The sequence below is a fragment of the Doryrhamphus excisus genome, chromosome 5 (assembly GCF_030265055.1).
Source record: "Doryrhamphus excisus isolate RoL2022-K1 chromosome 5, RoL_Dexc_1.0, whole genome shotgun sequence".
Lineage (NCBI taxonomy): Eukaryota > Metazoa > Chordata > Actinopteri > Syngnathiformes > Syngnathidae > Doryrhamphus > Doryrhamphus excisus.
The window spans coordinates 15,841,770-15,867,409 of NC_080470.1; the positions used below are offsets into that span (position 1 = coordinate 15,841,770).

Genomic DNA, 25,640 nt, shown 5'->3' on the forward strand with positions numbered 1-25,640 from the left:
GGCTTGCTGGCATAATGACGCATTGACTTGTACTGAGAGCCCATCCTCGGTGTTGAAGATGGCTCCCTTCCCGGACGAGGTGGACGTTTTCACCGGGCCGCACTGGCGGATGAAGCAGCTGGTGGGCTTGTACTCAGAAAAGGTGACAATTTCTTGATTGACGTCCGTCCTAACTTTTTGAATTTGGGAGGGCAGAAAACGTCGGCTCGAGCGACGAGGCTATCAAGCACAGCATGCTATAGTTAGCTGACTTGTGTCAACACTGCGTTACCCCTCCGCTAGATGAGTCGGTTTTCTTTACGCGTATGAACGTTGCATTTCATTGTAATTAAAAGTTTTCAATTAATTCAATGACTATATTCTATTTGGCGAGGTAAAAAAATGTGAAACCCCAGCAAGGAGGCGTGCTAGCATGATTACTAGCTAGCTAGTTATGCAACAGGCTTTGATGAATAACGTTTTTGTCGTTTACATTTGTCAAACTCATCGTTTGCTATTCTTCTGACGTGAAAGCCACTTAAGTTACCAGGTCCGTAATGTTGCCTGACTAGTGCGCCGTACTGCAACTTGTTTGTTTGCGTAGACACTAGTACGTCATTTCCTGTAACGTATTCCGTTGAATATGACTTGACGCTGCCAATTGAGTGTATCTGGTTGAGTTATATTTTGTCTGCCTCAAGCCACAGTGAAGTGGAATACTACATTCCGGCTGACTGACATTGTTATTACTTTATTACAACATTAAGTAAAACGTGTCTCTTTTTCTTTTACAGCTGTCCAAGACCAACTTCTCCAACAACAACGATTTCCGCTCCTTCCTCAAGTCGCTGTTGGCCACCTTCAAGGAGTTCAAGATGCACGAGCAGATTGAGAATGAGTGCATCATTGGCCTGCTGCAGCAACGCTGCTGCACCGTCAACAACGTGCACTCGGACAACAAGCTGTCGGAGATGTTGCTCCTTTTCGAGAAGGGCCTGCACAACGTCAAGGTGCCATATTTCTGTTTTCCGAAAGCGTGTTTTTGTTGTTTCAAGTGTGGGAATTCCTGTGCTTTGTTGGGTTGAGCGCAAATGTTCTTCTTGAAAGCTGTGCACGTTCAAGTATGTTTTGAAAAGATCTATCGGTGCTGTATGTTGAAGATGGTTTCCCTCCATAAAACAATGGTCTTGTTAAATTATATTTTTACAATGCGTTGCGGTGTAAATAGTACGGGGAGCAGCCGTTTTTTGTGTCCACGGTGTGAGTGAATTTGAAGGCTCTTGCACTTGCTTTTTGCAAGCAAATGCCAGCAATACGTACACTCATAAAAATGTTTAATAAAATTGCTTCTCCCCCTCCAATTCTTCCTGCTATTTCGCCACGACTTCGGCTCAACATTTGCAATAAGAGCGAGTGTCATAATTATTAGATTCAGCGCCTGAACCCTCCCCTTCACTCTTCAGCTGCCATCTTTCATTTGCCAACGTTTCACTTCTGCATCAAATGTCACCACTTGAGGACAAATGGTGAAGCAAAAAGAAATTATCTCCACAAGATAAAAAACTGTGGTACTGTATGCTGTACATGTGACCTGTATTATCGATCCAGGGCTGTCTTCGATAAGAGTCGAATCTGATCTGTTAAGAGTTTGTGCATAGTGCATCTATAGTCGAATGAAAAACAATTAGTTCCAGTCGGGACACTTCATATTTAACAAGGATGAAGTTGCCGCTGCATTCAGGGACACTGTTAAATTCTATCAAACACACCCACACATACACATGCAGCCCAAAGTCGGTGATACAGTAAACCTCGGATAAATCGGATTCAATTGTTCCCACTGGTTTTGTCCGATATAAGCGAAATCCGATATAAGCGTATACCGGAAAATGTCCGTTTTACGCATATATCGGATTTATATCCGGTATATGCGTAAATCGGATTTTATCCGTTATAAAAAGGCACTTCCTTGACTATGTTTCCAATGTACCTGGACTGGGCAATGAAAAGAGACGTAAGGTAATGAGAATTTAACTTTATTGGACTCTGAACATAACAAATTGTTAATTAAGCTAGGCCCTGTTACGCCCGTCAGGCCTACGTTATTTCCAATAGTGAGGTTAAGATCTCATTCACTGCTGTGCTAGTATTATTGACGTCACTCACTTTTATATTTGTCCTAAATCTGGAGCCAGGAGAAAGACAATAGCCAGTGACATCAACAAGATTAGCATAACGATGCGGCCATCCGATATATGCCAGGGAAATTTAATGGAAATGCATTGGAACGGGACTGGAGATTTTGTCCGAAATAGGCGAAATCCGTTATAAAAAATCTGATATATGCAATGAATTTTTATTGGAAATGCATTACAGAAAAATCGGTTCTTTTTTATCTGTCCGTTGTGAGCGAATTTCCGATATATCCGAGTCCGATATATCCGAGGTTTACTGTATTTACAAAACCATTCACTTGTTGCTCATCCAACAATAAGTTGTACTTCTAACAGACATCAATGTTAAAGAAAGCTTTGACAGATAACCGTTTTCTCATGATTGCTATGAAAGCAATATGCAGACTTAAACCATAGCCATCCCGAGTGGACAAACAAGTGAGGCTTAAATTAAGTCTATTCAAATGAAATGAAATGGATTGGATGCCAACCAAGTGGAATAAAAGATATGTAGGATGATAACTTATCTGCATATCAGTCAAACTTGATCCTGATGTCGCCATGCAAAATACACATTTTAGGCTAGCTCATTAGCATTGTCCGCTACTCGGCTGTAAAGTGTTGTGGAGTGCTAACGCAGACCGCACATTAGCGAGGAAAATGCTCGGTTAGGAGCGTCTGTGCGGTGTTAGCGTCTGCTTAGCTTGCTCCCTTCCACGCCTTCCTCGATGCCGCTTGGCAAGCACTTCCACCCGGCTGGGTGCCGTGTGTCGACCCAGTACTGTGGAGCTCCTGGAGAAATCCAACATCCATAAGCTCCTACGCCATGTAAGATGTTAAACCAGATCCAACATGAGCAACACATGTGAGGGAAAAGTATTTTTTGTATGACGGTGGATGAGTTGCGGATGGTAAAAGTGCTTGAATATTTCCAAGTTGATGATGATGATGGTTTGGCTGAGAAGATGGATAAATGTCATTTAGAAAGTGAAAGTATAAATAAATGAATGTTTCTTCTTAGAGCGAATACGAGCAGCTCAACTATGCCCAGCAGCTGAAGGAGCGACTGGAAGCTTTCACTCAGGACTTCCTGCCGCACATGAAGGAGGAAGAGGAGGTAGAAGATGCATGGAGTGCAGCTTTTGTGCGTTTGTGATATGTAAGGAGGTGTCTTGCAGGTGTTTCAGCCTATGCTCATGCAGTACTTCACCTACGAGGAGCTGAAAGCCATCAAGAAGCAAGTGATGGCGCAGCACTGCAGCCAGCACCGCTCGCAGCGTGCAGCAGACCTGCTGAAGGGCTTCAGCCTGTGGAGCCATGCCGAGGAGCTGCAGAAGGCCTTCAAATACGCCGACCATGAGAAGAGCGACTACGGTGAGCATCTCCCCCAAAGGGCCACGGTGTCACATCCACATCCCGATGCTTATCCCGCCCCCCCCAACATCCATGTTTGCCTCGTATGTGATTGAAGCGGAGGAGCGGGACAGGCCGTGTTCAGCCCACATCTCCCAGCTCCCCGCTGAGGTTCTGCTGAGGATCTTGCAGTGTTTGAGCCCAGCAGATCTTTGCCGCTGCAGCCAAGTGTGCGTGTCCTGGTGGGAGCTGGCCAAGACCGGGTCCCTGTGGAGGCACCTGTACCCGGTCCGCTGGGCCAGAGGTAAAGAACCCAAACAGTCAGCAGAGAGCGTGCAGAGCAGAGACTGAGAGCAGCCGCTTTGTGTAGGCCACTTCTACAGCGGCCCCCCCGGAGATCTGGACCAGGAGCTGGATGATGGCTGGGTGAAGACTTGGGAGAAGGAGGTGCGGGCGTACTGGGACTGGGACGAGGACGCCGATGTGGACGAGTCCGGTGAGCCCGACGAATAAGCGCACTTTTAGCCTTGACCAGTACAAACATCTCCACCGTTCACATCAGACGAGTCCCACCACGCCAACGACGACTTGGCCATCGGCGCCGCCCGACGTGAGAAGAAACTCCTCAATGGACTCATCCGGAACCTTCTCCCGGCCGTGGGCCCCTCCGTCAAGTCTGTGGTCCTGGCGTACGGATCCACGGTCTCCAGTAAAATGGTGACATGCACGCACGCGTCACTTTATCACGCACGGGGCTTCTTCATCCTCCTCTTCCTCCTCAGGTCCGCCACATCCTCAGCCTGTGTCCCAACGTCACGCACCTGGACCTCACACACACTCATGTTACTGACTGCACCTTTCACAGGTACTCTTGTGTACTACTATGTACTGCACACTCCTCTGCTGTTCTACTACTCCTCAGTACGCCTGCATACATACTATTCACTACTTCACTACTACAGTATGTACTCGTCTACTACTCTTATACGATACATATTCCTCTACTACTACTACTGAATACTCCTCAATACCTCTCCACTACTACGAAACTACATACTTGTCTACTACTTTTCTCTATTGTATTTCTCATTCCTCTATGCTTGTGTACTACGCCTGTTTACTTCTCTGCTATACTATATACTACATAGTCCTCCTAATACTTTTTTTCTACTGTTTGCTCCTCTGGTACACCTCTACTACTCTTATTGTGTATACAACATACTTCTCTACTAATCCTATATAGTCCTCTATATTCCACAATTACTCCTGTGTACTGCAAACTTCTCTATTACTTCCATATAAATGCACCAATGAACCTGTAAGGAATAAATACTAGCAGCCATAACCGGATGGATGGCTGAACCATAAACCCGTGACCAGAGACAGGAAGTGCTGTATGCTGCTGTTCCAATAAATGGCCGACTGAATACGGCCATCCTGACGTGTAATTATTCAGCCGCCATTACAATATCATTGGCAACGTCAACATGTGACACAGACTGCTCTGTGTCGCTCTGTCCCCGCCCCTGACACCTGTCACTCATTGGCATACACTACGTTCTCACCAAGAAACGCAGCTTTCTGATTGGATGTTTTCATTGTTCTTCAATACTAATAGTCTTTGTATTTGCTAGTATTTGTTCCAATTCATTATTCGTAAAAAAAAAAAAGTAGTAATTATTTGTGCCGTTCCGAATACCGCATTCTGGTTCAGCTCCTCCCCTAGTACACAATATTCTAATACTCTACTACTTGCACCATATATGACATGCTGCTGTACTATTCCTGTATACTAGTGTGTACTACGTAGTAGAGTGATGTATGTATGTAGGTGCTGTGTATCACACAATAGGCTGTGTGGGCTAGGTCTGGACCATATATGGATATACCAGTGGCCTTTTTAGTGTTGACTAGTGTGCGTGTGTGTTGACTTTTGTGGTCCTCCAGCAGCTGGTCGCGGTTGGGGGCGTGTTCTTCCTTGGAGCATCTGGACCTTTCAGGCTGCGACAAAATCAGTGACGGAACCCTGAAGATGCTCTCGCTGGGACTGGGCAACCGCTCAGACCGTCGTGGCACGGCGCCCCCTGTGGCACCCCCCGTGGCGCCGGTGGAGGACGTGACTGACGTCGGCGTGGAGTTCCACCTGTGCAGGCGCCGGGCCGTCATCTTTAAGCCGGGATGTGGCCGCTGGGGTTCGGGCGTCACCCCCACACATGTGTGGGTCCTGGACCCCTCCAAGCCCGCTGACATTGAGGACTCGGCGGAGTGGACCCGGCGAGTTCAGGAGGTGGAACACTCGCTAGAGACTCAGCTGGGGGCAAGCCTGTGCTGTTGTAGGAGGAGTAGGAGGCGGGGCCACAGGACAGGCCCTACCAACACCTCCTTTTGGCACCCGGCCGTGTCAGGGGACAACCTATGTGGGCACTCCACCTGCTGCAGTGCAGACACGCCCCTCAGGACTAACAATGGACTAACTGGACTTGAAAGTCCCTGGACTGGAGGCGGGACTACACAGTCGGGACGCACGCTCAGGTTTCTCAGCCTGTCAGGATGCCACCAGGTCACAGACTTGGGACTCAGGTAAACACTTCTTCTTCATCTTCTCCTCATCCTCATCTTCCTCCCGTGACACAAACACGCTTTTCAGGGCGCTGGCTCAGCGAGGAGGACTTCCTGTCCTGGAGCACCTCAACTTGTCCGGCTGCCTGTTCATCACGGAGGCGGGGCTGCACGAGCTGGTAATGGCGTGCCCCACCCTCAACGACGAGCACTTCTACTACTGCGACAACATCAACGGTAAAAACACGACATCCCACCGGATGAAACCGGAAGGTTGGCAGTTCGATTCTCGCTCCCTCTACCCAGTCGCTGTTGTTGTGCCCGGGCGAGACGCCTCACCCGACCTCCAGTGCCACCCACACTGGCGTACAAATGGGAATGACTGGTTTTGGTGGTGTGAATTTTCTGTAAAAGAGAAATTGCTTTTATTTTATGTTTTATATCAAAGCTCTTATTGACTTTTTTTCTTGGATTGCAGGTCCTCACGCAGATACGGCCAGTGGCTGCCAGAACCTGCAGTGTGGCTTCAGGGCTTGCTGTCGCTCTGGAGAGTGATGTTGACGCCGACGACCCCGACCCCCCCACATAGATGCACTTTATCCTGTTGGCTGTACTTGGTGTAACTTCCATTCATGTTTGTGAAAGTGTAATGTGAAGGTTTTTTTGTGTTGTGGCAAAATCTCCAGAGACGTTCACGTCTAGCATTTAGTTTCTGTTAGTCTGCATCAAGTTGGTTAGAGGAGGACGCTAGCTAACACCTCGTGCGCTTAGTGTTTTTCCCTATGCACTCCAAAACCACAACACTCATCAATTGTTCTTTTTAATGGCTGACAGTCAAATGTGTCAGAGCGCCCACTTGGGTTTGTGTTGGGGAAAAAAAACACAACAAATAAAAAGTACGTCACAGACACAAAGTTCCTTCTTGCTGAGTCATGGCCGTACGAGCGAGGCCAAGTAGACCCAGACGGACAGAACGTTATTGGGGTAAGGGTGCACATACACGGCCAAGGCGAACTCCACGTTGGATGAGTGGTTGGTGTGGACGCCTGTGCTGTGCACTGCCTCCACGATGGGGCCCATCTCTGAGAAAGGCATATGCAGTGGGAATCCTGAAATCTGGACAGACACATGAGGCCGGTCAGGGATTGTCTTGCCGAAGACACTTGTTACCGTGGTGACGGGCTTACCCTGTTGTCTCCCAACAGGCTGTGCAGCTCGTGGCGGTGCTCCTCGCCCACGTCACGCCCACCGCCCAGCTCCAGTTTGGGAAGGAACTGTTTGAGTGCGGTGGTACAGTAGCGGTTCCAACGGGTGGGCCGATGGGGGCGCCACGCCATGATCTTGTCCCTTAGCGTCTTCTCAATCCTGCGTGGAGACCAGAGGGGTGTTGACAAGAATCTGTCTCAACTTGCGTGGTCAAGACCAAAGTCATGCAAAGTAATGAAACATTATATTCAAATTTTAAACACAAACAGTTCTTGCGTCAACAGAATCTCATGTCTAGGCGAATAAATGTTTAATATCATTCTGTCTTCAAGCTAAATTTATAATAACCAAAAGTCAGGTTAACTACTGGGTATATTTACAAAAAAGAAAATGTAAACAAGGGCTGCACGGCGCGGGAGTGGTTAGCGCACAGACCTCACAGCTAGGAGACCAGGGTTCAATTCCACTCTTGGCCATCTCTGTGTGGAGTTTGCAACCCGTGCATGCGTTTTTCTCCGGGTACTCCGGTTTCCTCCCACATTCCAAAAACATGCTAGGTTAATTGGCCACTCCAAATTGTCCATAGGTATGAATGTGAGTGTGAATGGTTGTTTGTCTATATGTGCCCTGTGATTGGCCCTGCCTCTCGGCCAAAGACAGCTAGGATGGGCTCCAGCACCCCCCGCGACCCTCGTGAGGATAAGCGGTAGAAAATGAATGAAAAATGTAAACAAAAGGAGGACCTCAACAACAAAAAATTCTCATACTAATTTCTATGTCTTTTAAGCACATGAAAAAGTGCAAAATATATTTTGATTCCACTAATTTACAAAGTGAATACATTTTTAATAACATCCACCAAAATGCAAGCCAAGCACCATAATTCCCAACAGCATAAATATTAGTCCTACATTATACCCCTGGAAGGGTTTAAATGCCTTAAAATGTGTTAGCATAATAGCACTAAACGTCTGTGGTAACTCCGTAATCAGGAAAAAGCCAAAAGAAGAAGCTATATAAGTGGTAAATACTGAAAATACTAGAATGTTAGCATGCTAACACCTAGCATGAAAGTACTAAGTGTCTGCTTAAGTTCATAAAAATTGCATAAAATACTAGTATGCTCATTTTAGCATCCTAAGAATGGTAGCATAATAGTGTCTACATATGAAAATAGATTAAAATGTTATTCTGCTCATGTTAGCATGCTAACACATAGCATACTACTAAGTGTTCATATGTGTCTACCCATGACAACGGCTAAAGATGTGACTATTAGCATGCTAGCAATGTTAACGTAGGCATGATAGTGGTAAGTGCTTATTTATGTGTCTAGACATGAAAATAGCAAAAAATGTTACTATGCTAATGTTAGAATACTAGCAATGCTAACATTGCACACTAACACGATAACAAAAATGTACCGGGAAGGCTGAATGTCTCAAACAAGTGTTCTGACTATTTTTGGGGGGAATTGCATGCACAAGTGTCAAAAATGGCCCTATCGCAATATTAAAGAATCCTTTAAAAAAAAAATCATGGAGCCAGATGGTGATGGCACATCACGCCCAAAATGTAATCAGTTCTTCCATATCCCATTTCCGACAATTCTTGAAGATTTCATCCAAAACCATATTTTGAACACAAACCAAAAAACAGATAAAATGCCGACAAAAACATAACCTCTGTGCTGCGCTTGACGGAGGTAATAATTGTGTTAATTATTCACTTTTTAATGCTGACCAATGTGTGCTTTTGGATATTTATTCTGTATTTATTGCAATCGCCAATAAATAGCAGATTAACAATTGTGGATGCAATAGAGGAATATAATCACGAAATAGACACGATTGTTGAGTCCATCTAAAACAAAAATGTCGATGTGGTAAAAGAGATGCTTGGAGGCAACACAAGTCGTTTAACAGCAGAGGCACACAAAAGTCAAGTCAAGGACATTCAAAGACTATTCCAGTTTTTTCCTCACCTGTCCTGAAGTTCCGCTGCAGTTGCTTTATCAGAGCGCCTGTAGACCAGTTCCTCTGGCTGCACACACACACACACGTTAGACCATACCGGACCATTCCATCCAAGTCGATAAAACAACAGTAGCGTCACCTGCACACTGCAGATTCCGGGGTGGGGGAAAGAGCGTGTAAAAAAGGGCTTCCACCATTTGCTCCTGGTGACATCAAAGCTGATCCTCATGGGGGAGACGTGCTCTTGAATGTTGAACCACACCTAGTAAGTATATACCTACATAAGTATTCATATCTGTATAGCATGTATTCATATTCCTGTCGTGTCTGTACGTACGTTGTCGGCGTCGACCAGGCAGCCGATGGCCTGCAGGGGGCAGAAGATGTCATACTGGCCGTAGTACTGACCGCTGCTGGGGTTCCAGATCAGGTAGCGGCCTTGCTCCAGCGTCAGCACATAGGCGGTGGGGCCCTGGGACACAAGGGGACACAAGGAGACACAATGACGACACTCTTCTTGTGTTAATAAGAACAACAACACGGACAGACACGACAAAATTGTTGTCATTCAGCCACATTGGAGGCTTTTCCAGCATGAAGCCTTCTTAAGGTCATGCCACAGCATCTCATAGGATTCAGGTCAGGACTTGGACTAGGCCACTCCAAAGTCTTCATTTGGTTTTTCTTCAGCCATTCAGAGGTGGACTTGCTGGGTGTTTTGGATCATTGTGCTGCAACAGAACCCAAGTTCCGCAGAATTCATGCTTCCATTCATCACAGCAAGTCTTTCAGGTCCTGAAGCAGCAGACCATCGCACTAGCACCACCATATTTTACTGTTGCAACCATGTTCTTTTTCTTAAGCAGTGGTTTTGGTCTTGAATCTCTGCCTCGCAGGCCGTTTTTGCCCAGTGTCTTTCTTATGGTGGAGTCATGAACACTGACCTTAACTGAGGCAAGTGAGGCCTACCCTTCTTTAGATGTTGTTGTGGGGTCTTTTGGGACCTCTTGGATGAGTCGTCACTGCACTCTTAGAGTCATTTTGGTTGGCCGGCCACACCTGGGAAGGTTCACCACTGTCCCGTGTTTGGCCATTTGTGGATAATGGCTCTCACTGTGGTGTGCTGGAGTCCCAAAGATTCAGAAATGGCTGAAAAGATTTTTTTCCCTCCCTAAATAATAAAACGTTTCATTTAAAAACTGCATTTGGTGTTCAGTTGTGTCCTCATTGACTAATATTTACGTTTGTTTGATGACCTGAAACATTGAAGTGTGACAAACGTGCAAAAACAAAAAAAAAATCACTAATGACAAATGAATGGTGAACCGAATGCGAGGTCACAGATCAAGTGAGTCAGGTAGGTGGAGTTTCTCAGGTGACGTGGACATCACATTGACTGCTGGATCATACGTCTTAGGCGCCATATTGGATGTGGCAAGACTGAAGGGGAAAATACATAGTTCATGTTGTGCATGGAATTGTACCAACTGGTTTAGAGTCCAAACAAGAGCTCATGGGATCACCTTTTACAGGTAAGGCTGAAAAAATACTTTTCATTGTATTTAGCCATGATAACATAATTTTCCACACAAAATGTGTTGGCTGTGTGGAGTCAGTGTTCAGTGGTCATTGGTATTTTTTTTTCTTTTATGCATGTACTATAATTATTGTTTATAAAATGTATTTTGTGTTAACATTTTGGGGAAAAAAGTAGCTTTGCTCAGAGTCCGTTTTGGTTTGAGTCAGACCTTCTGGACTTTAACCAAGGCACTACTGTATTTCTGTGGGAGCCTCCGTGTGCATGTGCGCTACGACACCCAACTGGAATGAATCCACTACTCGATTCACTTGAGTGACTCATAAAAAGACAAATCAGTAAAAGGAATGGAGTATCCCATCACTCATGCTGCTTTAGTGTAAATCAACTGTTGGGAATAAAATGAAAGGAAAAAGAGTAAAAAATACTTTGAAGAAAGCCCAGGACGATGTTGAGTGAAACGCCATTAAAGCAGCAAATGAAGAGAAAAGGAATAATATTGAATGACCTCTGGTACGGCAGTGCCAATGATCAGCCACGCCTTCTTGCCCAGGTACAGGAAGTAGTTGCACAATAAGACGGCGTGCTCCTCCTCATCGCCCGCCAGCAACGTCAGGAATTGCTGAAAAATAATCAGCACTGATTTTAGGAATTTCATTTTAGTGTGCTGCCTTTGATGACTGCAGGCACTCTTTGCTAGATATATATTTATATATGCTAGACATATATTTATATATGCTAGACATATATATATATATATATACATATATATATATATATGCTAGACATATATATATATATACATACATATATATATGCTAGACATATATATATATATATATATATATATATATATATATACATATATATATATGCTAGACATATATATATATATATACATATATATATATATATATATGCTAGACATATATATACATATATATATATATATATATATATATATACATACATATATATATATATACATATATATATGCTAGACATATATATATATATATACATATATATATATACATATATATATATATATATATATATATATATATATATATATATATATATATATATATATGCTAGACATATATATATATAAATATATGCTAGACATATATCTATATATGCTAGACATATTTATACATATTTATATGCGCTAGATATATATTTACATATATTTATATGTGCTAGACATATATTCATATGCGCTAGACATATATTTGTACATATTTATATATGCTAGACATATAATTATACATATTTATAGGTGGTAGATATATATTTATATATGCTAGACATACGTATATTTATACATATTTATATGCGGTAGATATATATTTATATGTGCTAGACATATTTATATGCGCTAGACATATATTTGTATATATTTATATATGCTAGACAAATATTTATATATGCTAGACGTATATTTGTATATATTTATATATGCTAGACATATACAGTGAAGAAAATAAGTATTTGAACACCCTGCTATTTTGCTATTTCTCCCACTTAGAAATCATGGAGGGGTCTGAAATTTTCATCGTAGGTGCATGTCCACTGTGAGAGAGATAAACTAAAAAGAAAAATCCAGAAATCACAATGCATGATTTTTTTAACAATTTATTTGTGTGATACAGCTGCTAATAAGTATTTGAACACCTGAGAAAATGAATGTTAATATTTGGTACAGTAGCCTTTGTTTGCTATTACAGAGGTCAAACGTTTCCTGTAGTTTTTCACCAGGTTTGCACACACTGCAGGAGGGATCTTGGCCCACTCCTCCACACAGATCTTCTCTAGATCAGTCAGGTTTCTGGGCTGTCGCTGAGAAACACGGAGTTTGAGCTCCCTCCAAAGATTTTCGATTGGGTTCAGGTCTGGAGACTGGCTGGGCCATGCTAGAACCTTGATATGCTTCTTACGGAGCCACTCCTTGGTTTTCCTGGCTGTGTGCTTCGGGTCGTTGTCGTGTTGGAAGACCCAGCCACGACCCATCTTCAATGCTCTGACAGAGGGAAGGAGGTTGTTCCCCAAAATCTCACAATACACGGCCCCAGTCATCCTCTCTTTAATGCAGTGCACTCGTCCTGTCCCATGTGCAGAAAAACACCCCCAAAGCATGATGCTACCACCCCCATGCTTCACAGTAGGGATGGTGTTCTTCGGATTGTACTCTTCATTCTTCTTCCTCCAAACACGCTTATTGGAATTATGACCAAAAAGTTCTATTTTGGTCTCATCTGACCATAAAACTTTCTCCCATGACTCCTCTGTATCATCCAAATGGTCATATGCAAACTTAAGACGGGCCTTGACATGTGCTGGTTTAAGCAGGGGAACCTTTCGTGCCATGCATGATTTCACATCATGACGTCTTAGTGTATTACCTACAGTAACCTTGGAAACGGTGGTCCCAGCTCTTTTCAGGTCATTGACCAAGTCCTGTCGTGTAGTTCTGGGCTGATTCCTCACCTTTCTTAGAATCATTGAGACCCCACGAGGTGATATCTTGCATGGGGCTCCACTCCGATTGAGATTGACCGTCATGTTTAGCTTCTTCCATTTTCTAATGATAGCTCCAACAGTGGACCTTTTTTCACCAAGCTGCTTGGTAATTGCTCCGTAGCCCTTTCCAGCCTTGTGGAGGTGTACAATTTTGTCTCTGGTGTCTTTGGACAGCTCTTTGGTCTTCGCCATGTTACAAGTTAAAGTCTTACTGATTGTATGGGGTGGACAGGTGTCTTTATGCAGCTAACGACCTCAAACAGGTGCATCTGATTCAGGATGATACATGGAGTGCAGGTGGACTTCTAATGGGCAGACTAACAGGTCTTTCAGGGTCAGAATTCTAGATGATACACAGGTGTTCAAATACTTATTTGCAGCTGTATCACACAAATAAATTGTTAAAAAATCATGCATTGTGATTTCTGGATTTTTCTTTTTAGTTTATCTCTCTCACAGTGGACATGCACCTACGATGAAAATTTCAGACCCCTCCATGATTTCTAAGTGGGAGAAATAGCAAAATAGCAGGGTGTTCAAATACTTATTTTCTTCACTGTATCTACGTATATATGCTAGACATATATTTATATATATCTATATATGCCAGACAGATATCTATATATGCCAGACATATATCTATATATGCCAGACAAGAATAACATAAATGAAAAAACTCCTGAATATATATTGTATATTTGTATTGGTGTATATATTTTTAGAATGATGGTCAGCTTCAATAACATCCATTCAAAGTAGGATGTCTGTGTAATAAATGACGTGTAGTACTTGGGTGTACATAGCAGGTACATGGGGTACCAGTACTTACATCACAGGTGCTCCACAGGTCACAAATACCCGCAAAGGAAACTCTGTCTGGCAGAGACGGGATCAGCGACACAAAACGGGTGATCTGAGCCTGCGTAAAAAGTCACATGTTTGCATCAATAAATGGAAACATATAGTCGTGAGAAGACACGTGTTGTTACAACAACATAATATGAAGTCTTGTGTTCATGCACGATAATAAAACAATAGGAGAGTAAAAAGTCACGTTAATGTATGAAAATAAAATCAGAAATATTGCATTTAACAAAGTGTATTGTTGTATAAAAATAAAAATGTAAAAATTCCCATGTTAAGACAAAAATCCGTATACAAATAAAATTAAAAAGTCATGTGTTTATGAATAAAAATATGGCAAATACAAAGTCACATTTATGTTTCCAAATAAGTGTTCACCTATAAAAATTGTAAAATAAGTTGCGTCTTAATGAATAAAAAATATATTATCATAAAAAGTCCCGTGTTAGTGCATAAAAGTAATACAATTAAAATATATGTTAATGCAAGAAGCGGGCCTTAATGAATAGAAATAAAACATCCCATAATGTGCATAAGAACAAAAGGTCAGGTGTTCAAGTACAAAATGATTAGCAGTGCAAAGTCAGCAGGCTACCTCGTCCTCACTCACCATGGCTTCCTGGGGGCTGTCGGGGAAGGCGTCCAGTATTTCCTGTGGGGGGTTGAGGGGGCGAAGGTACCTGGTGATGAACACCGTCTTCCCGTTGAGGTCGATGACTGTGGTCGTGCACGGTCGGCCCGGGAAGTCGTTGGCGGCCAACCTCTCGAACTTCTCCGAGGCCTGCAGCAGACGCTCGTCCTCCTGGCTGTCAAACTGCAGACAGGCAAATGCATCAAGGTGGGGGCCAGCTAAACGGGGGGCGTTTAAGGCTGGGACAGTGCATGCGTGTGATGTTACCTTCAGCTCCTTTATCTACAACATGCACAGAAAGCAGAAGACACTAATGAATGACACCACAATGGAGATGCACCTTTAAGAAAGAGCTTTCACAACGAGGGAGGAAGTCTTCAACGAAACACAAACAGGCTTTGCTGCACATCTTAAAGGGGACCTATTATGTTTTTTCCACTTTTCTGAACTACAAATGTAGTTGGAAAGTTTCAGATATTTGAGGTACTCGGTCACTAGGGTACGGATGAGTAGGCATTTGGAAACAAATTGAAAAAATATTACAAATCAGATGAAACTCAAAATAATATGATTTTAGTAGCATGGTAGCTGAAATATGGAAATAAAGTCATAATACCAAAGAATGTTGAAATATTTACGGGAAAAAATCTGCAAAAATGGAAGAAAAATAATCACCTTTTTCATCTAAATGACAAAATCGAGATGTTGTTTTTCTGGAAATATATAAAAGTGTACAAGGTCTGAGCATATGTGTTTCAAAATAACATACATAATAACCTTTCCTTTTTAACCACGTGGCCCTCGCTGTGAAAGGTTTGGACACCCGTGGCGTTTGTGATATTGAACAATATACGCTTGCAGTGGATATGGCAAAAGTCATACAATAGCGTAGGACTACTTTAGTAAGTCTGCATTCCAGCAAGACGGTTAACACACTCGCAATACCGTAAGTATTATGTGGGTGTGACACTGATTTACTGCAGTGTTGGACTTTGAATGGTCGTGTGGACGCTTCCTCGCAGTGAAAGACCAACATGCAAAGAGAGAAGGAGTGAGCTTCATGGCATGCGTCTTAGAAGCGGCCCGTGCTGGCAGACCTTCTCCCTGATGGACTCTCCAGGTACCAGCTGGGGCTCGATGGTGATGAAGAGCGTGATGAAGGCGCCCTCGCAGAGGCTCTGCATAGGCGTGTCATAGGCGCCATTGTTGCCATGGCTGTGCTCCTTGCTGTAGCCTAGCAACACGGCTGGCGTGTTCACTTTGAAGGTTCCATCAATCTGCAACACCACATTTGATTGTTAATTCACTTCTTTCCTTTATGTTCAACTAAATCATTTAGAAAGAGGACTAGCCTGGCTAAATTGTTTAGGTTTGTTTTTTTCATTCTTAGATGGAAAAAAGGAGACAGGTCCTCCCTCTCACCCTGGACTGGGAGTAGATGGTGCTGAAAGGAATCTTGACAGAACCCAACCAGTGCTTCTCCACGCGAGTGTGCACCAATTTGCCTTTGTCTTTGTCTCCCTGAGAGAAGATGAGCCCTTCAACAAAGAACAATTATTGCATCACATCCAAAAGTACCAAAGAACTCACCACTCCAACTTCATGGAGCACCTCATCAAAGATGTTGATGAAGACTTCATCTTTCACAGACTGCAAGCTGGCGATGCTGTAGTCCCCGTTGGGTGCACTGACAGCACCCGTAATTTCACAAGAAAATTGACATCATAAAAAGTCAGGTTCATGTATGAAAATAAAAAATGAAATAACACGCCTATAGTCACCTTTACACTCCTATTATTCATTGTTTGCAACACGTGGTGCACAATCAAGATGGCCACTAGCTCGCAAGCTAGTCAGCTACTGAGCTAACCAGTTACCCATGAATTTATTTCCTCTAAACTTAACAAGCCAAAAACATACCACTTCCACAAAGAATGGGAGAACTTGTATTCCCTCTATCATGTGGGATATGCCATGGTTGACTTCATGCAGTGTTAAGGTAATGTCTCAATGTTTTGTGCCATCACTGCCATTCCTATTTTATAACCTTTTCACCGACCTAATTTTCCAATATGACAACTTTATTTGTTTCTCATAATATTGAGATTTTTCAATAACTTTTTTGCTAGAATATTTTTTTCTTTCTTTTTTTCTCATTATATTTAATCCTTTTAAATGTAATTTAGATTTGATTTAGATCCAACTATTTTAATTTTCTTCTCATAATAATGACTTTTGGAACAGAGTCATAATTAATTTCATCATATATTAATATATATATATAATATCATAAATATTTGAACTTTATTCTTGTAATACTATTGTTTTGTTTGTTTATGCAACTTTTTAAAAAGTACATATATTTTTAATATTTCAAGTTTATGGCACTAAAATTATATATTTCCTCATAACATTATGTATGCTGATGTTTAAATTTTTTGGTTCAATTACATAAAAAAGAAAATACACCCCCGTCATAGAATTAGCATGCTACTAGTCGAGCATTCCAAGCGCTGCAGTGGCAGCCATGCTGACCTAAACGGCAGCTGCAGCTCCTCGTTCCAGCAGGGGTTGGGGCCATCAGCTGTGGTGGTCTGGTAAGCGCTGCGCTGGAAGGACACCTCCACAAATGGCCTCACCTGGACCTGCATCACACCACAACAGACACCACGCAAGACGTCCTCACATCACGCAAACATGAGTCCTACCTGGCTGACGAGCCAGTCGCTGGCCTGGATGACGCCCTGTGACGTCTGGACCGCTTTGCTGAGGAAAGATGACAAACAAGGCGCTTATTAAAGACAACAGTGGGTGGCGCCGAGCGCCAGGCTTACACTCACCTGCTCTGAGGCCGGCGCACGGGAATGTCATAGGCTCGCAGGATGTTGACCAGCAGTTTGATGTCACCGTCAGAGAGATTCTGCGCCGTCACCTTCTTCCTCTCCTTCCTCTGCGGCTTGAGTGGGCGCTTGGGCTCAGCCAGGTGGAAGAGGTTGAGCCCGAGAATCCTGGATTGACCCCACAAACATTTAGTCAGCACTCATAGGAGTCAATTCAGAGACAATTTATCTGACAAGGCATCTCAGTCCCTCCAGGAACCAAAACAGATCTAAGTCAGCCAAGATCAATAGGGTTCTTGCTATGTTATTGCCTTGCGTCACGGCAAACAGGAAGAATTAAAAATTATGACTGCTAGAGCACTGAATAGAAACGTCTACTGTCTTGTCATATGGCCTAAGCTGAGCACGTCTCCGCAGAGGTAAATATTCTCGTTAATAAACCTGCTTATGGCTTTAAAAACAGACACATTAGAGCAGGGGTGTCCAAAGTGGGTGGTTATTTGTGGTATTTGTAGTAGGCTTGTCACGATAATGTATATATCAAATTATCGAATAATAAAATAAGCAGTTTGGTAATCAAGAGCTGTCAAATTCTAAGTGTATGCACGTCTGCCCCATCCACGCGGCTGGATGACAAGAGGGTTCACTCTGCATGTGTCTTTGTGCATTGGCGCCATACCAGCATATGCTTGTATGTGGCCCTTGCTGGAAAAGGTTTGGACACCCCTGCACGAGAGGAAGACTGAAAACTATCGCAGCAAATAGAAATTGGTTCTGTCCTTTGACCTAAATTTAGCTTGGCCTTCTTGGCTTTGGTAGAGTATCATTCTCAATAAATAAGCACAGTTCTTCCTCTGAACTAGGACAGTGAGGACTAACAGAAGGGCATTGGGCTACAAAGATGGATATGGATAAACAAATGGGTAAAAGTACAGCTAAGGAATATGCAGCCATTTGTTTCTTGGCATGACTGACGACTACACAGCATCTACTGGGCTGGGTTGAGAGTGTTCAGGGGAAAATGGAAAAGAAAGAAGTCAACGTACCCTGGACCGGCACCACTGTTAAACATGCATAGCAGAAGAAAGGATAAGAGATAAATGCAACAGAAAAGATGAAAAAAGACACAAGCTAGAGTTCAAGAAAAAAGGCAAGGCATTTGAGTGCATTTAGGTGGAGGGCTTGAATGCTTCCAGAGTAGAGAGCGTAAAGATCCATGAGACTAAGCTCATCATACTTACATCAGCCTGTTTTTTATTTCCACCCTGTCATTCATTTTGACTGGCCACTGACTCCACAGCTCATGGTAATCTAACCTTTCCCTTTCAACTCGAAGATGCCGATCAGGCCCTCTTAGTAAATTTGCTCTCCTTTTGTTTGTTTTGTGTGTGTTTTCGGAGAAACATGCACAGGGAATACAAGACAGAAAGGAGTCATTAGGAGTCATCCAAAGGGCCAGCAGTCAGTGATGGTGATCACCAGTGTTGCCAACTCCGCCGAGCACAAGACACTTGGGCTTCTCAGGGCACTGAATGGACTAGATAGGACAGCTTTACTCTGAGAGCTTGGTGCGAGATCCAGTTGATTTATCCTCTAAAGGAGGAGGTAGGTCCAGACTGGAATGGTTTTGGCTCTTTAGTGGCGCCAAATGTCGATCGTTAGTATACAGTAGGGTGGGGTGTGTGCCTGCCAAACGACTGACTCAAGACCGTGGTCTGCCTGAACCTCAAAGAAAAAGTACACTTTTGCTGACAAAAATGAGCATATTCTATAAGGGAAGACAGATGGCTTGGTTTGAGGAGTGAAGGAAGCCATCTACGTTAAGGTTGAAAAGCCATCGCTAAAAAACACCACCTCAACATCGGACGTGGCCTACCTCGTGGAGGCGCTGCAGCAGACGGCTGACCACCTCTCCTGATGGCATTACATCCTGGACCTGGACTATTACACTCTCTGTTTATATTTAATTTGCCACGTTACCCTCTCAACATCCATTGCAGCCTGGTCATCCATCTTTTTCCCTAATGGGTTTTGAGTTTTTCTTTGCCCTGATAGGGGGTTCAGATCGGGGGATGTGGTCTAGTACCTACTGTTGCCTGCTTGTTAAGCCTTTTCAGGCGCTTTTGTGATTAAGGGCTATATAAATAAACATGACTTGACAAACCAGACGTTGTCTCCTTACAATCATCAATTGACACCCCAAAAGCCTGTGTGGATCTGCCTCCACCTTTGGAAGATAAACAGATTGGATGTGGCACCAAGTTCTCAGACTCGAGCTGTCTTATCTAGTCTGACTGGTGCGTGTGCCACCTCGTCAAGGAGCATGAAGTGATGAAGCCTGCTCGGAGGCCTGGGAGGCCAGGCATCTTCTAAGACAACCTGAACAGTCCTGTTGCCATCCAATCAATGCCCGGAGAATACAATGACCTGGATGAATGAGAATATTTGCAGCACACTTTGGCTTTCTTTTTCTTCTAAAGATGATTTCCCGAGTAGTGGTGATTTTTCGAGGCTTCTTTTTGCAGTTGTACAGTAATCGCTTTAATTGCTTTTCTGCCAGTGTGGTTTTCTGCTCCTATCAAGCACACAAAAAACCTTCCCAGCCAACTGCCATGCCAGCGCCACATGCCAAAGGTTGGCGTCACACCGGCTGCTCAAAAAACTGGGCCACAGCAGGTAGCTCCTCCATGTTATTGGTACTATATCAGTGTTAAGAAGCACAATATTATCGCTATTGTTTTGAATAAAAGATAAAGTGTATCTCTATTAAAAACCATTCAATGCTTTTTCTGCCGTTATGTATGCATCATGTAATAATAAATGTATACTGTATATTTGGCCTGCTGGGCTGGTTTGTCTGGGGAGACCTGGCAACACTGTCGAACACATGCAGCATGCATGAAACACAAGACGATGGTGAGGTGTCACTGTGGTAGGTGGTTACCCAATGCTTGGCATCTCCTCCTCAACCACCAAGTCAGACAGCAGGTAGTGATGTCTGGCCAGGAGGAATCGGTGGATGACCGCTTCACGGATCTGTGTTGGGGGGAAAAAGACATATCAACCTGTGGTCAGGGGTGGTGATGTCATCAGCCAGGCAGGCTCACTATCTGGAGGTATTTGGCGACTAAGGCTCTGTGTGAATCCAGATGCTCTTTGGTGTCAATGATCTCTCCATCCTTCAGTCTCTTCTCGTACTCCTGAAACAGAGGAGAAACAATGGGAGCACCAATAAAGACACAGTTGCTGACTAAAGTCAGTACATTTCAGCATGCTATCATATCCAGTATGATATAATACTACTGGTATTATTAGTATAGTCAACTTTTGAGCAGCTTCAATAGAAGTAAACAGTCGTCCTTTGCAGAATTGTGGTTTGATTATCGCTGCCTCACTATATGGCGGTTTTTCAGAAATTAATAATTGATCACTGTTTGTGGTTGAATATAAACTATTACTACCCTTTTTGATTTTTTTTGCATATTTATCACTGTTAAATGTTTCAGCTATTAGTCAATGACAACACAACTGAACACAAAATGCAGTTTTAACATCAATGGCCCTGTGTGAAAAAGTGATTGTCCCCCCGTTAAAACATATCTTAACATAACATCAGTCTGGAGGTTATGAGGTTATAAGCCATTTCTACTAAAAAAAACACAAATGGCAAAAACATGGAACAGTGGTGAACCTTCCCAGGAGTGATCGGCCAAAATGACCAAAATGACCCCAAGAGTATGATGATGACTCATCCAAGAGGTCACAAAAGACCCAACAACAACATCCAAAGAAATGCAGGCCTCAGTTAAGGTCAGAGTTTATAACTCTACCATGAGAAAGACACTGGGCAAAAACGGCATGGACAAAAGACAAAAACCACTGCTGAACAAAAAGAATAAGTGAAAACATGAAATCTGCTGTGTTGTCATTGACTAATATTTTCACTTCATCTAAGTGTGACAAACTTGGAAAAAAATAAAAGAAGTGACAAGGAAGTGGACAAACACTTTTTCACACCACTGCATGGTCTAATCCCAGCACTGCGCCCATGGGGAACCGGGATAAAAGGTGTGAAGGCTGCTTGAAAATACACACTAGAATACACACTGGGGAAAACCGTTTTACTTGCCTTATCTAGTCGTCAGTGCTAATGAGACATTTTCTCAAGATCTGACCCTACTAACTACTATTTTTTGAGCCTGGGTTATCGGGGAATGAACTGTCATGTTGGCAACTTCAAACAAGCGAGATGATGCATTGCTTCATCCGCCAATGATGTTTGTGAAAAGGACAAGAGGGTTTTAAGGTTTGCAGAAATAAATAGTGTTGAATATTTCTGGATAAATAATAAGAAAGTACAAAGTTGGGGGTTGGGTGGGGTTTAATGTCCAATTAGGCCCACAACCTAAAGTAGGCTTTGAGTTTTGGCCGCCTGTGCGATTGAGTTTGACACCCGTGCTCTCTGGTATGGTCTTAGATCTGATAAAATGATTGCTGAAAAACATACCTTGAACACTCTCTCTGGGACCTCTCTCTCCTGAGCAGGGACACACTTGTAATTGCGAAACTCGGGCACTTCCTGGTTACGGAGGGTGAGTAGACGGAATCGCCTGGACTTCTCCAGATCTTCATCACTCACAAAGTTGAACTCCTCCTGCAGCTGCTCTAGCCGGAAGTAGTCGGGAGCCGTCACGTCTCCGCTGCTGGCCACCTGCATGGACACACACACATAAAAAGACATGGTACATGATACAAACACACCATGCTGATGGGTGGAATCTTTCAGGTGTGCACCTTGAGGAGCTGCATGATGGAAGCATTTTTAGGATCATTTGGGTCCAGCCTAGACTGTACGGCCCATTCTCCTATTTTCTTCATGTCAGACAGCCCAGACGGCCCAATATGGTAGACGGCTTCGGGATGACCCACACCACTAAAACACAAAAGACAGTAAGTGCTGCAAAACCATTGCATTCTTTTACATCCAGCATATTAATCTGCATGTTTGGAATGTCAAGTTCTTCTACCCAAGTGCACTGCCGGGATGCTGAGACACAGGAGGTGCAAGCGGCAGGTCATCCTCGCTGACCCCCCAGGCCACGCAGCAAGACACCTTCCCGGAGGTCAAGAGGACCACCCTGTTGCTGCCGTCAGCCGCAAAGGAGAGGGGGACATCTGGGCAAGAGGACACAACTTACCAGTGGATCAGAGTGCAAGCACATAAGGAAAATAACAGCTTGTTTTTTTTTTTTAGAAAAACAAGCTGCTCCTTTTTACATAAACTGCAGCACACACTTCTTTAGAGGTGCTGTTGACCAATAGCAGGTATAATGGGCAAAAATTGGATCATATAGGATTATTAATAATAATATCTATAATATAATAATAATATTTACAATATGTGTACACAGTGGTACCTTGGTTAACGTTATTAATCTGTTCCAGAAGGTCCGACTCAAAACAAAACAGACTCTAAATCTAAACAAATATGGCCATAGAAAATAATGTAAATCACATTAATCCATTCCAGACCCCCAAAATGTTTCACAAAACACATTTTATAGACAAGATAGTTTTACATGGAGAAAATTATGCAAAAATCATTGTAAATGAATAGACAACTGAACATTTAACATCTCTTTTCCCCAAAGACATTATTCTGCTGAAACCACAATTTGTAAAAATTGAAAAAAAGAGTAGTTGGCTAAAAAAAAGGTTGACTAGCACTGACGTCCAGGTCACTATTTTTGAGTATTGCATGTGATACTTTACCACTTCCCACTCCCTCGTGGTCAAACATCACTCTCTGGTTGCTGCTAAATTCAAACTCCTCCACGGCGTCACTGCCCGCCACGACTGAGGAAGATGGCACGGGCACGTAGACTTGGGCAAGGAGTGAGCACGACGAACCCACTTCCTCAAACACCTGCACAGCACACGCAAACAAGTTTACAACAACACATAGGGAGGCCGTCACAAAGGTGACACATTCCTATGCAGTACTTGCAAAGTGATGCTCCTGGGACAATTGGTAATCTTCAGATTGAATATCTGGCCAAAGTGCACTTTAAAGTCAGAGTTGAGGGTCCGGCTGTTGGTCTGAGACACTTCTTTGTCATTGTAGAGGATCTTGATGAAAACAGAGCGTCTGGCAACATCCTCTCTTCGAGCCATTTCACCCCTGAAAGAGAAGTAAAAAAGTAGAATACCGTCTAGTTATACTTCAGTTCGACATTGCGGAACTTGCCTCTGTTGTCAGCTCATCATTCATCAGGCCAAGAGGAGAAGGTTATTTATTTTTAACTTGTTGTATTCTATTTTAGTCATGATTGTGTTAAATATAAAAAAAATTGTACAAAAACCTTTTTCATTTTATATAAATATTTTCTATATAAATATTATGTAATAATAATATATGTAATATCATATAACAAATAATACAGTATAATAATAATTATGTTACAATTATCAGATTTTTCAAAGTACAAAAACAATATTATTGTTTTATTTTATAAAAAAAATATCATATAACAAATAATACATTCATTCATTTTTTACCGCTTATCCTCATGAGGGTCGTGGGGGTGCTGGAGCCTATCCCAGCTGTCTTTGGGCGAGAGGCGAGGTACACCCTGGACTGGTGGCCAGCCAATCACAGGGCACATATAGACAACCATACACACTCACATTCATACCTATGGACAATTTGGAGTCGTGCTCAGTTGTGTTGTCATTGAGGAAATATTACATTTTTTTAATGAGCTGAAACATTATAAGTGTGACAAAAAAGGGAATGGTGCAAACACTGGATTTGTACTGTAGCACTGGCATCTGTAATGACGTTAGATTACATTACCTTTCACACTGCATGGAGACTGGCTACTGAGCCAGCAGAGCCGGGCCGACATAGAGTGAAAAAAAAAAGTTTATCCTCTCAATCCGTGTGGAAGTATTTTGTTGTGGCTTCTTTGTCCTTTGTCCTCACTCCGTTTGAAAGACTTAAATTCAGAATTAGTCAATTCAAGAGCTAGCTTGGTAGCTTGTTACGCTATGGGTGGCTATCTGTTATGTCCCCTGGTCTGTGCAATGTGACGTAAACAAAGAATAGGAGTGTAATATTGTTATAATGCTCGAATAATGTTAAAAACTGTATTAAAAATAATTAACTGCATGCGATAAAAGAGAGACTACTACCTGGGGCAGAGTTCAGTGCCAGAGATCTTTCCAGAAGCAGACAGCTCTGGAATGAGGATGGCCTCGCCGGGTTTCCTGCGTATTTTGGCTGCCTTCTCCCTGACCTGCTGCTCAATAGCTTCAACGTCCAGCTTCACTGGGGGCTCCGGTTTTACCGGTTCTTCGTCGACGGGCCCCTCTGATTCGCTGGCTTCTGGGTCGTGTTCCTCTTCTTCTGTTTCTTCTCGTGGTTGTCCTTTTTTCTTCTTCTTCTTCTTCTTCTTGGCTCTCTGTCAAAGATGTAATGTGTGAAGAAATGTTGTACTAGCGAGATGTGATGACGTGTGTGTTGTTGAAGGTGTCGTCACCTGTTTTCTCCTCCAGGTCTTCCACTGGTCCAGCTGGTGCTGGTACTCCCCCAGCTTCCTCTGGTAGTCCACGTCACCTTCAGCCTCCAGTTCCCACACCTCTGCCATGATTTCCTTCTCGTACTCCTGCTCATCTGTCATCCGGTCTACAGTCTCCCTGGATAACAAAAAGTCAAATATAAATACACCATACACATTTTGGCCACCCCTGTACCTAATGTAGCGGCCAGTGGGTGCACAGTTTGTGAGCAAAAGTACCTTCTGAGGCAGAGCTTGTAAGGTGTGTTGGTAAACCTCTGGAACTCTCTCAGAGACTTCATTTCCTTCCACACTTTGACCAGGTTCTTCAGCAAAGCTCGGTCCTTTTCTTGCTCGCTGTCTCGCAGCTGCCGTGTGCTCCTGTTACAATATCCTCACAGCTTAGAAAAATGGAGGACAAACAGGACGGATTTTTCTT

General features: G+C 43.1%; 2 protein-coding genes across 7 annotated transcripts in view; one reads left to right on the forward strand and one right to left on the reverse strand.

The window, feature by feature from the left end:
* Positions 1-7,789, forward strand: fbxl5 (F-box and leucine-rich repeat protein 5). 2 transcript variants are annotated; one of them, XM_058074422.1, is made up of 11 exons: positions 1-142; positions 774-989; positions 3,175-3,270; positions 3,332-3,527; positions 3,625-3,810; positions 3,877-4,002; positions 4,069-4,223; positions 4,289-4,371; positions 5,457-6,086; positions 6,154-6,302; positions 6,544-7,789. In XM_058074422.1, exons 1-11 carry the CDS (start codon positions 59-61, stop codon positions 6,618-6,620), a joined length of 1,998 nt encoding a protein of 665 aa, XP_057930405.1. In that variant the 5' UTR covers positions 1-58; the 3' UTR covers positions 6,621-7,789. The 2 variants fall into 2 exon arrangements, with proteins under 2 accessions (XP_057930405.1, XP_057930404.1); XM_058074421.1 differs by having other exon boundaries at positions 5,454-6,086; positions 6,544-7,788.
* cc2d2a (coiled-coil and C2 domain containing 2A) overlaps positions 6,861-25,640 on the reverse strand; it is a 26,556-nt gene continuing 7,776 nt past the window's right edge. The window contains exons 15-40 of one of the 5 annotated variants that reach the window (XM_058074413.1): positions 25,442-25,582; positions 25,184-25,340; positions 24,837-25,105; positions 23,646-23,823; positions 23,415-23,568; positions 22,670-22,817; positions 22,437-22,575; positions 22,150-22,353; positions 20,750-20,842; positions 20,587-20,678; positions 18,689-18,703; positions 17,643-17,810; positions 17,511-17,568; positions 17,338-17,447; positions 16,393-16,489; positions 16,225-16,323; positions 15,900-16,079; positions 15,070-15,084; positions 14,782-14,985; positions 14,137-14,226; positions 11,293-11,406; positions 9,585-9,719; positions 9,387-9,509; positions 9,256-9,314; positions 7,253-7,430; positions 6,861-7,181 (exon numbers count right to left, since the gene is read on the reverse strand). In XM_058074413.1, coding sequence (XP_057930396.1) covers positions 6,996-7,181; positions 7,253-7,430; positions 9,256-9,314; positions 9,387-9,509; positions 9,585-9,719; positions 11,293-11,406; positions 14,137-14,226; positions 14,782-14,985; positions 15,070-15,084; positions 15,900-16,079; positions 16,225-16,323; positions 16,393-16,489; positions 17,338-17,447; positions 17,511-17,568; positions 17,643-17,810; positions 18,689-18,703; positions 20,587-20,678; positions 20,750-20,842; positions 22,150-22,353; positions 22,437-22,575; positions 22,670-22,817; positions 23,415-23,568; positions 23,646-23,823; positions 24,837-25,105; positions 25,184-25,340; positions 25,442-25,582 — 3,406 coding nt within the window. In that variant the 3' untranslated portion in view covers positions 6,861-6,995. Of the gene's footprint in view, positions 7,182-7,252; positions 7,431-9,255; positions 9,315-9,386; positions 9,510-9,584; positions 9,720-11,292; positions 11,407-14,136; positions 14,227-14,781; positions 14,986-15,069; positions 15,085-15,899; positions 16,080-16,224; positions 16,324-16,392; positions 16,490-17,337; positions 17,448-17,510; positions 17,569-17,642; positions 17,811-18,688; positions 18,704-18,883; positions 19,013-20,586; positions 20,679-20,749; positions 20,843-22,149; positions 22,354-22,436; positions 22,576-22,669; positions 22,818-23,414; positions 23,569-23,645; positions 23,824-24,836; positions 25,106-25,183; positions 25,341-25,441; positions 25,583-25,640 lie in introns of all 5 variants that reach the window. The other 4 variants (XM_058074411.1, XM_058074414.1, XM_058074412.1 and 1 more) reach the window with 4 other exon arrangements.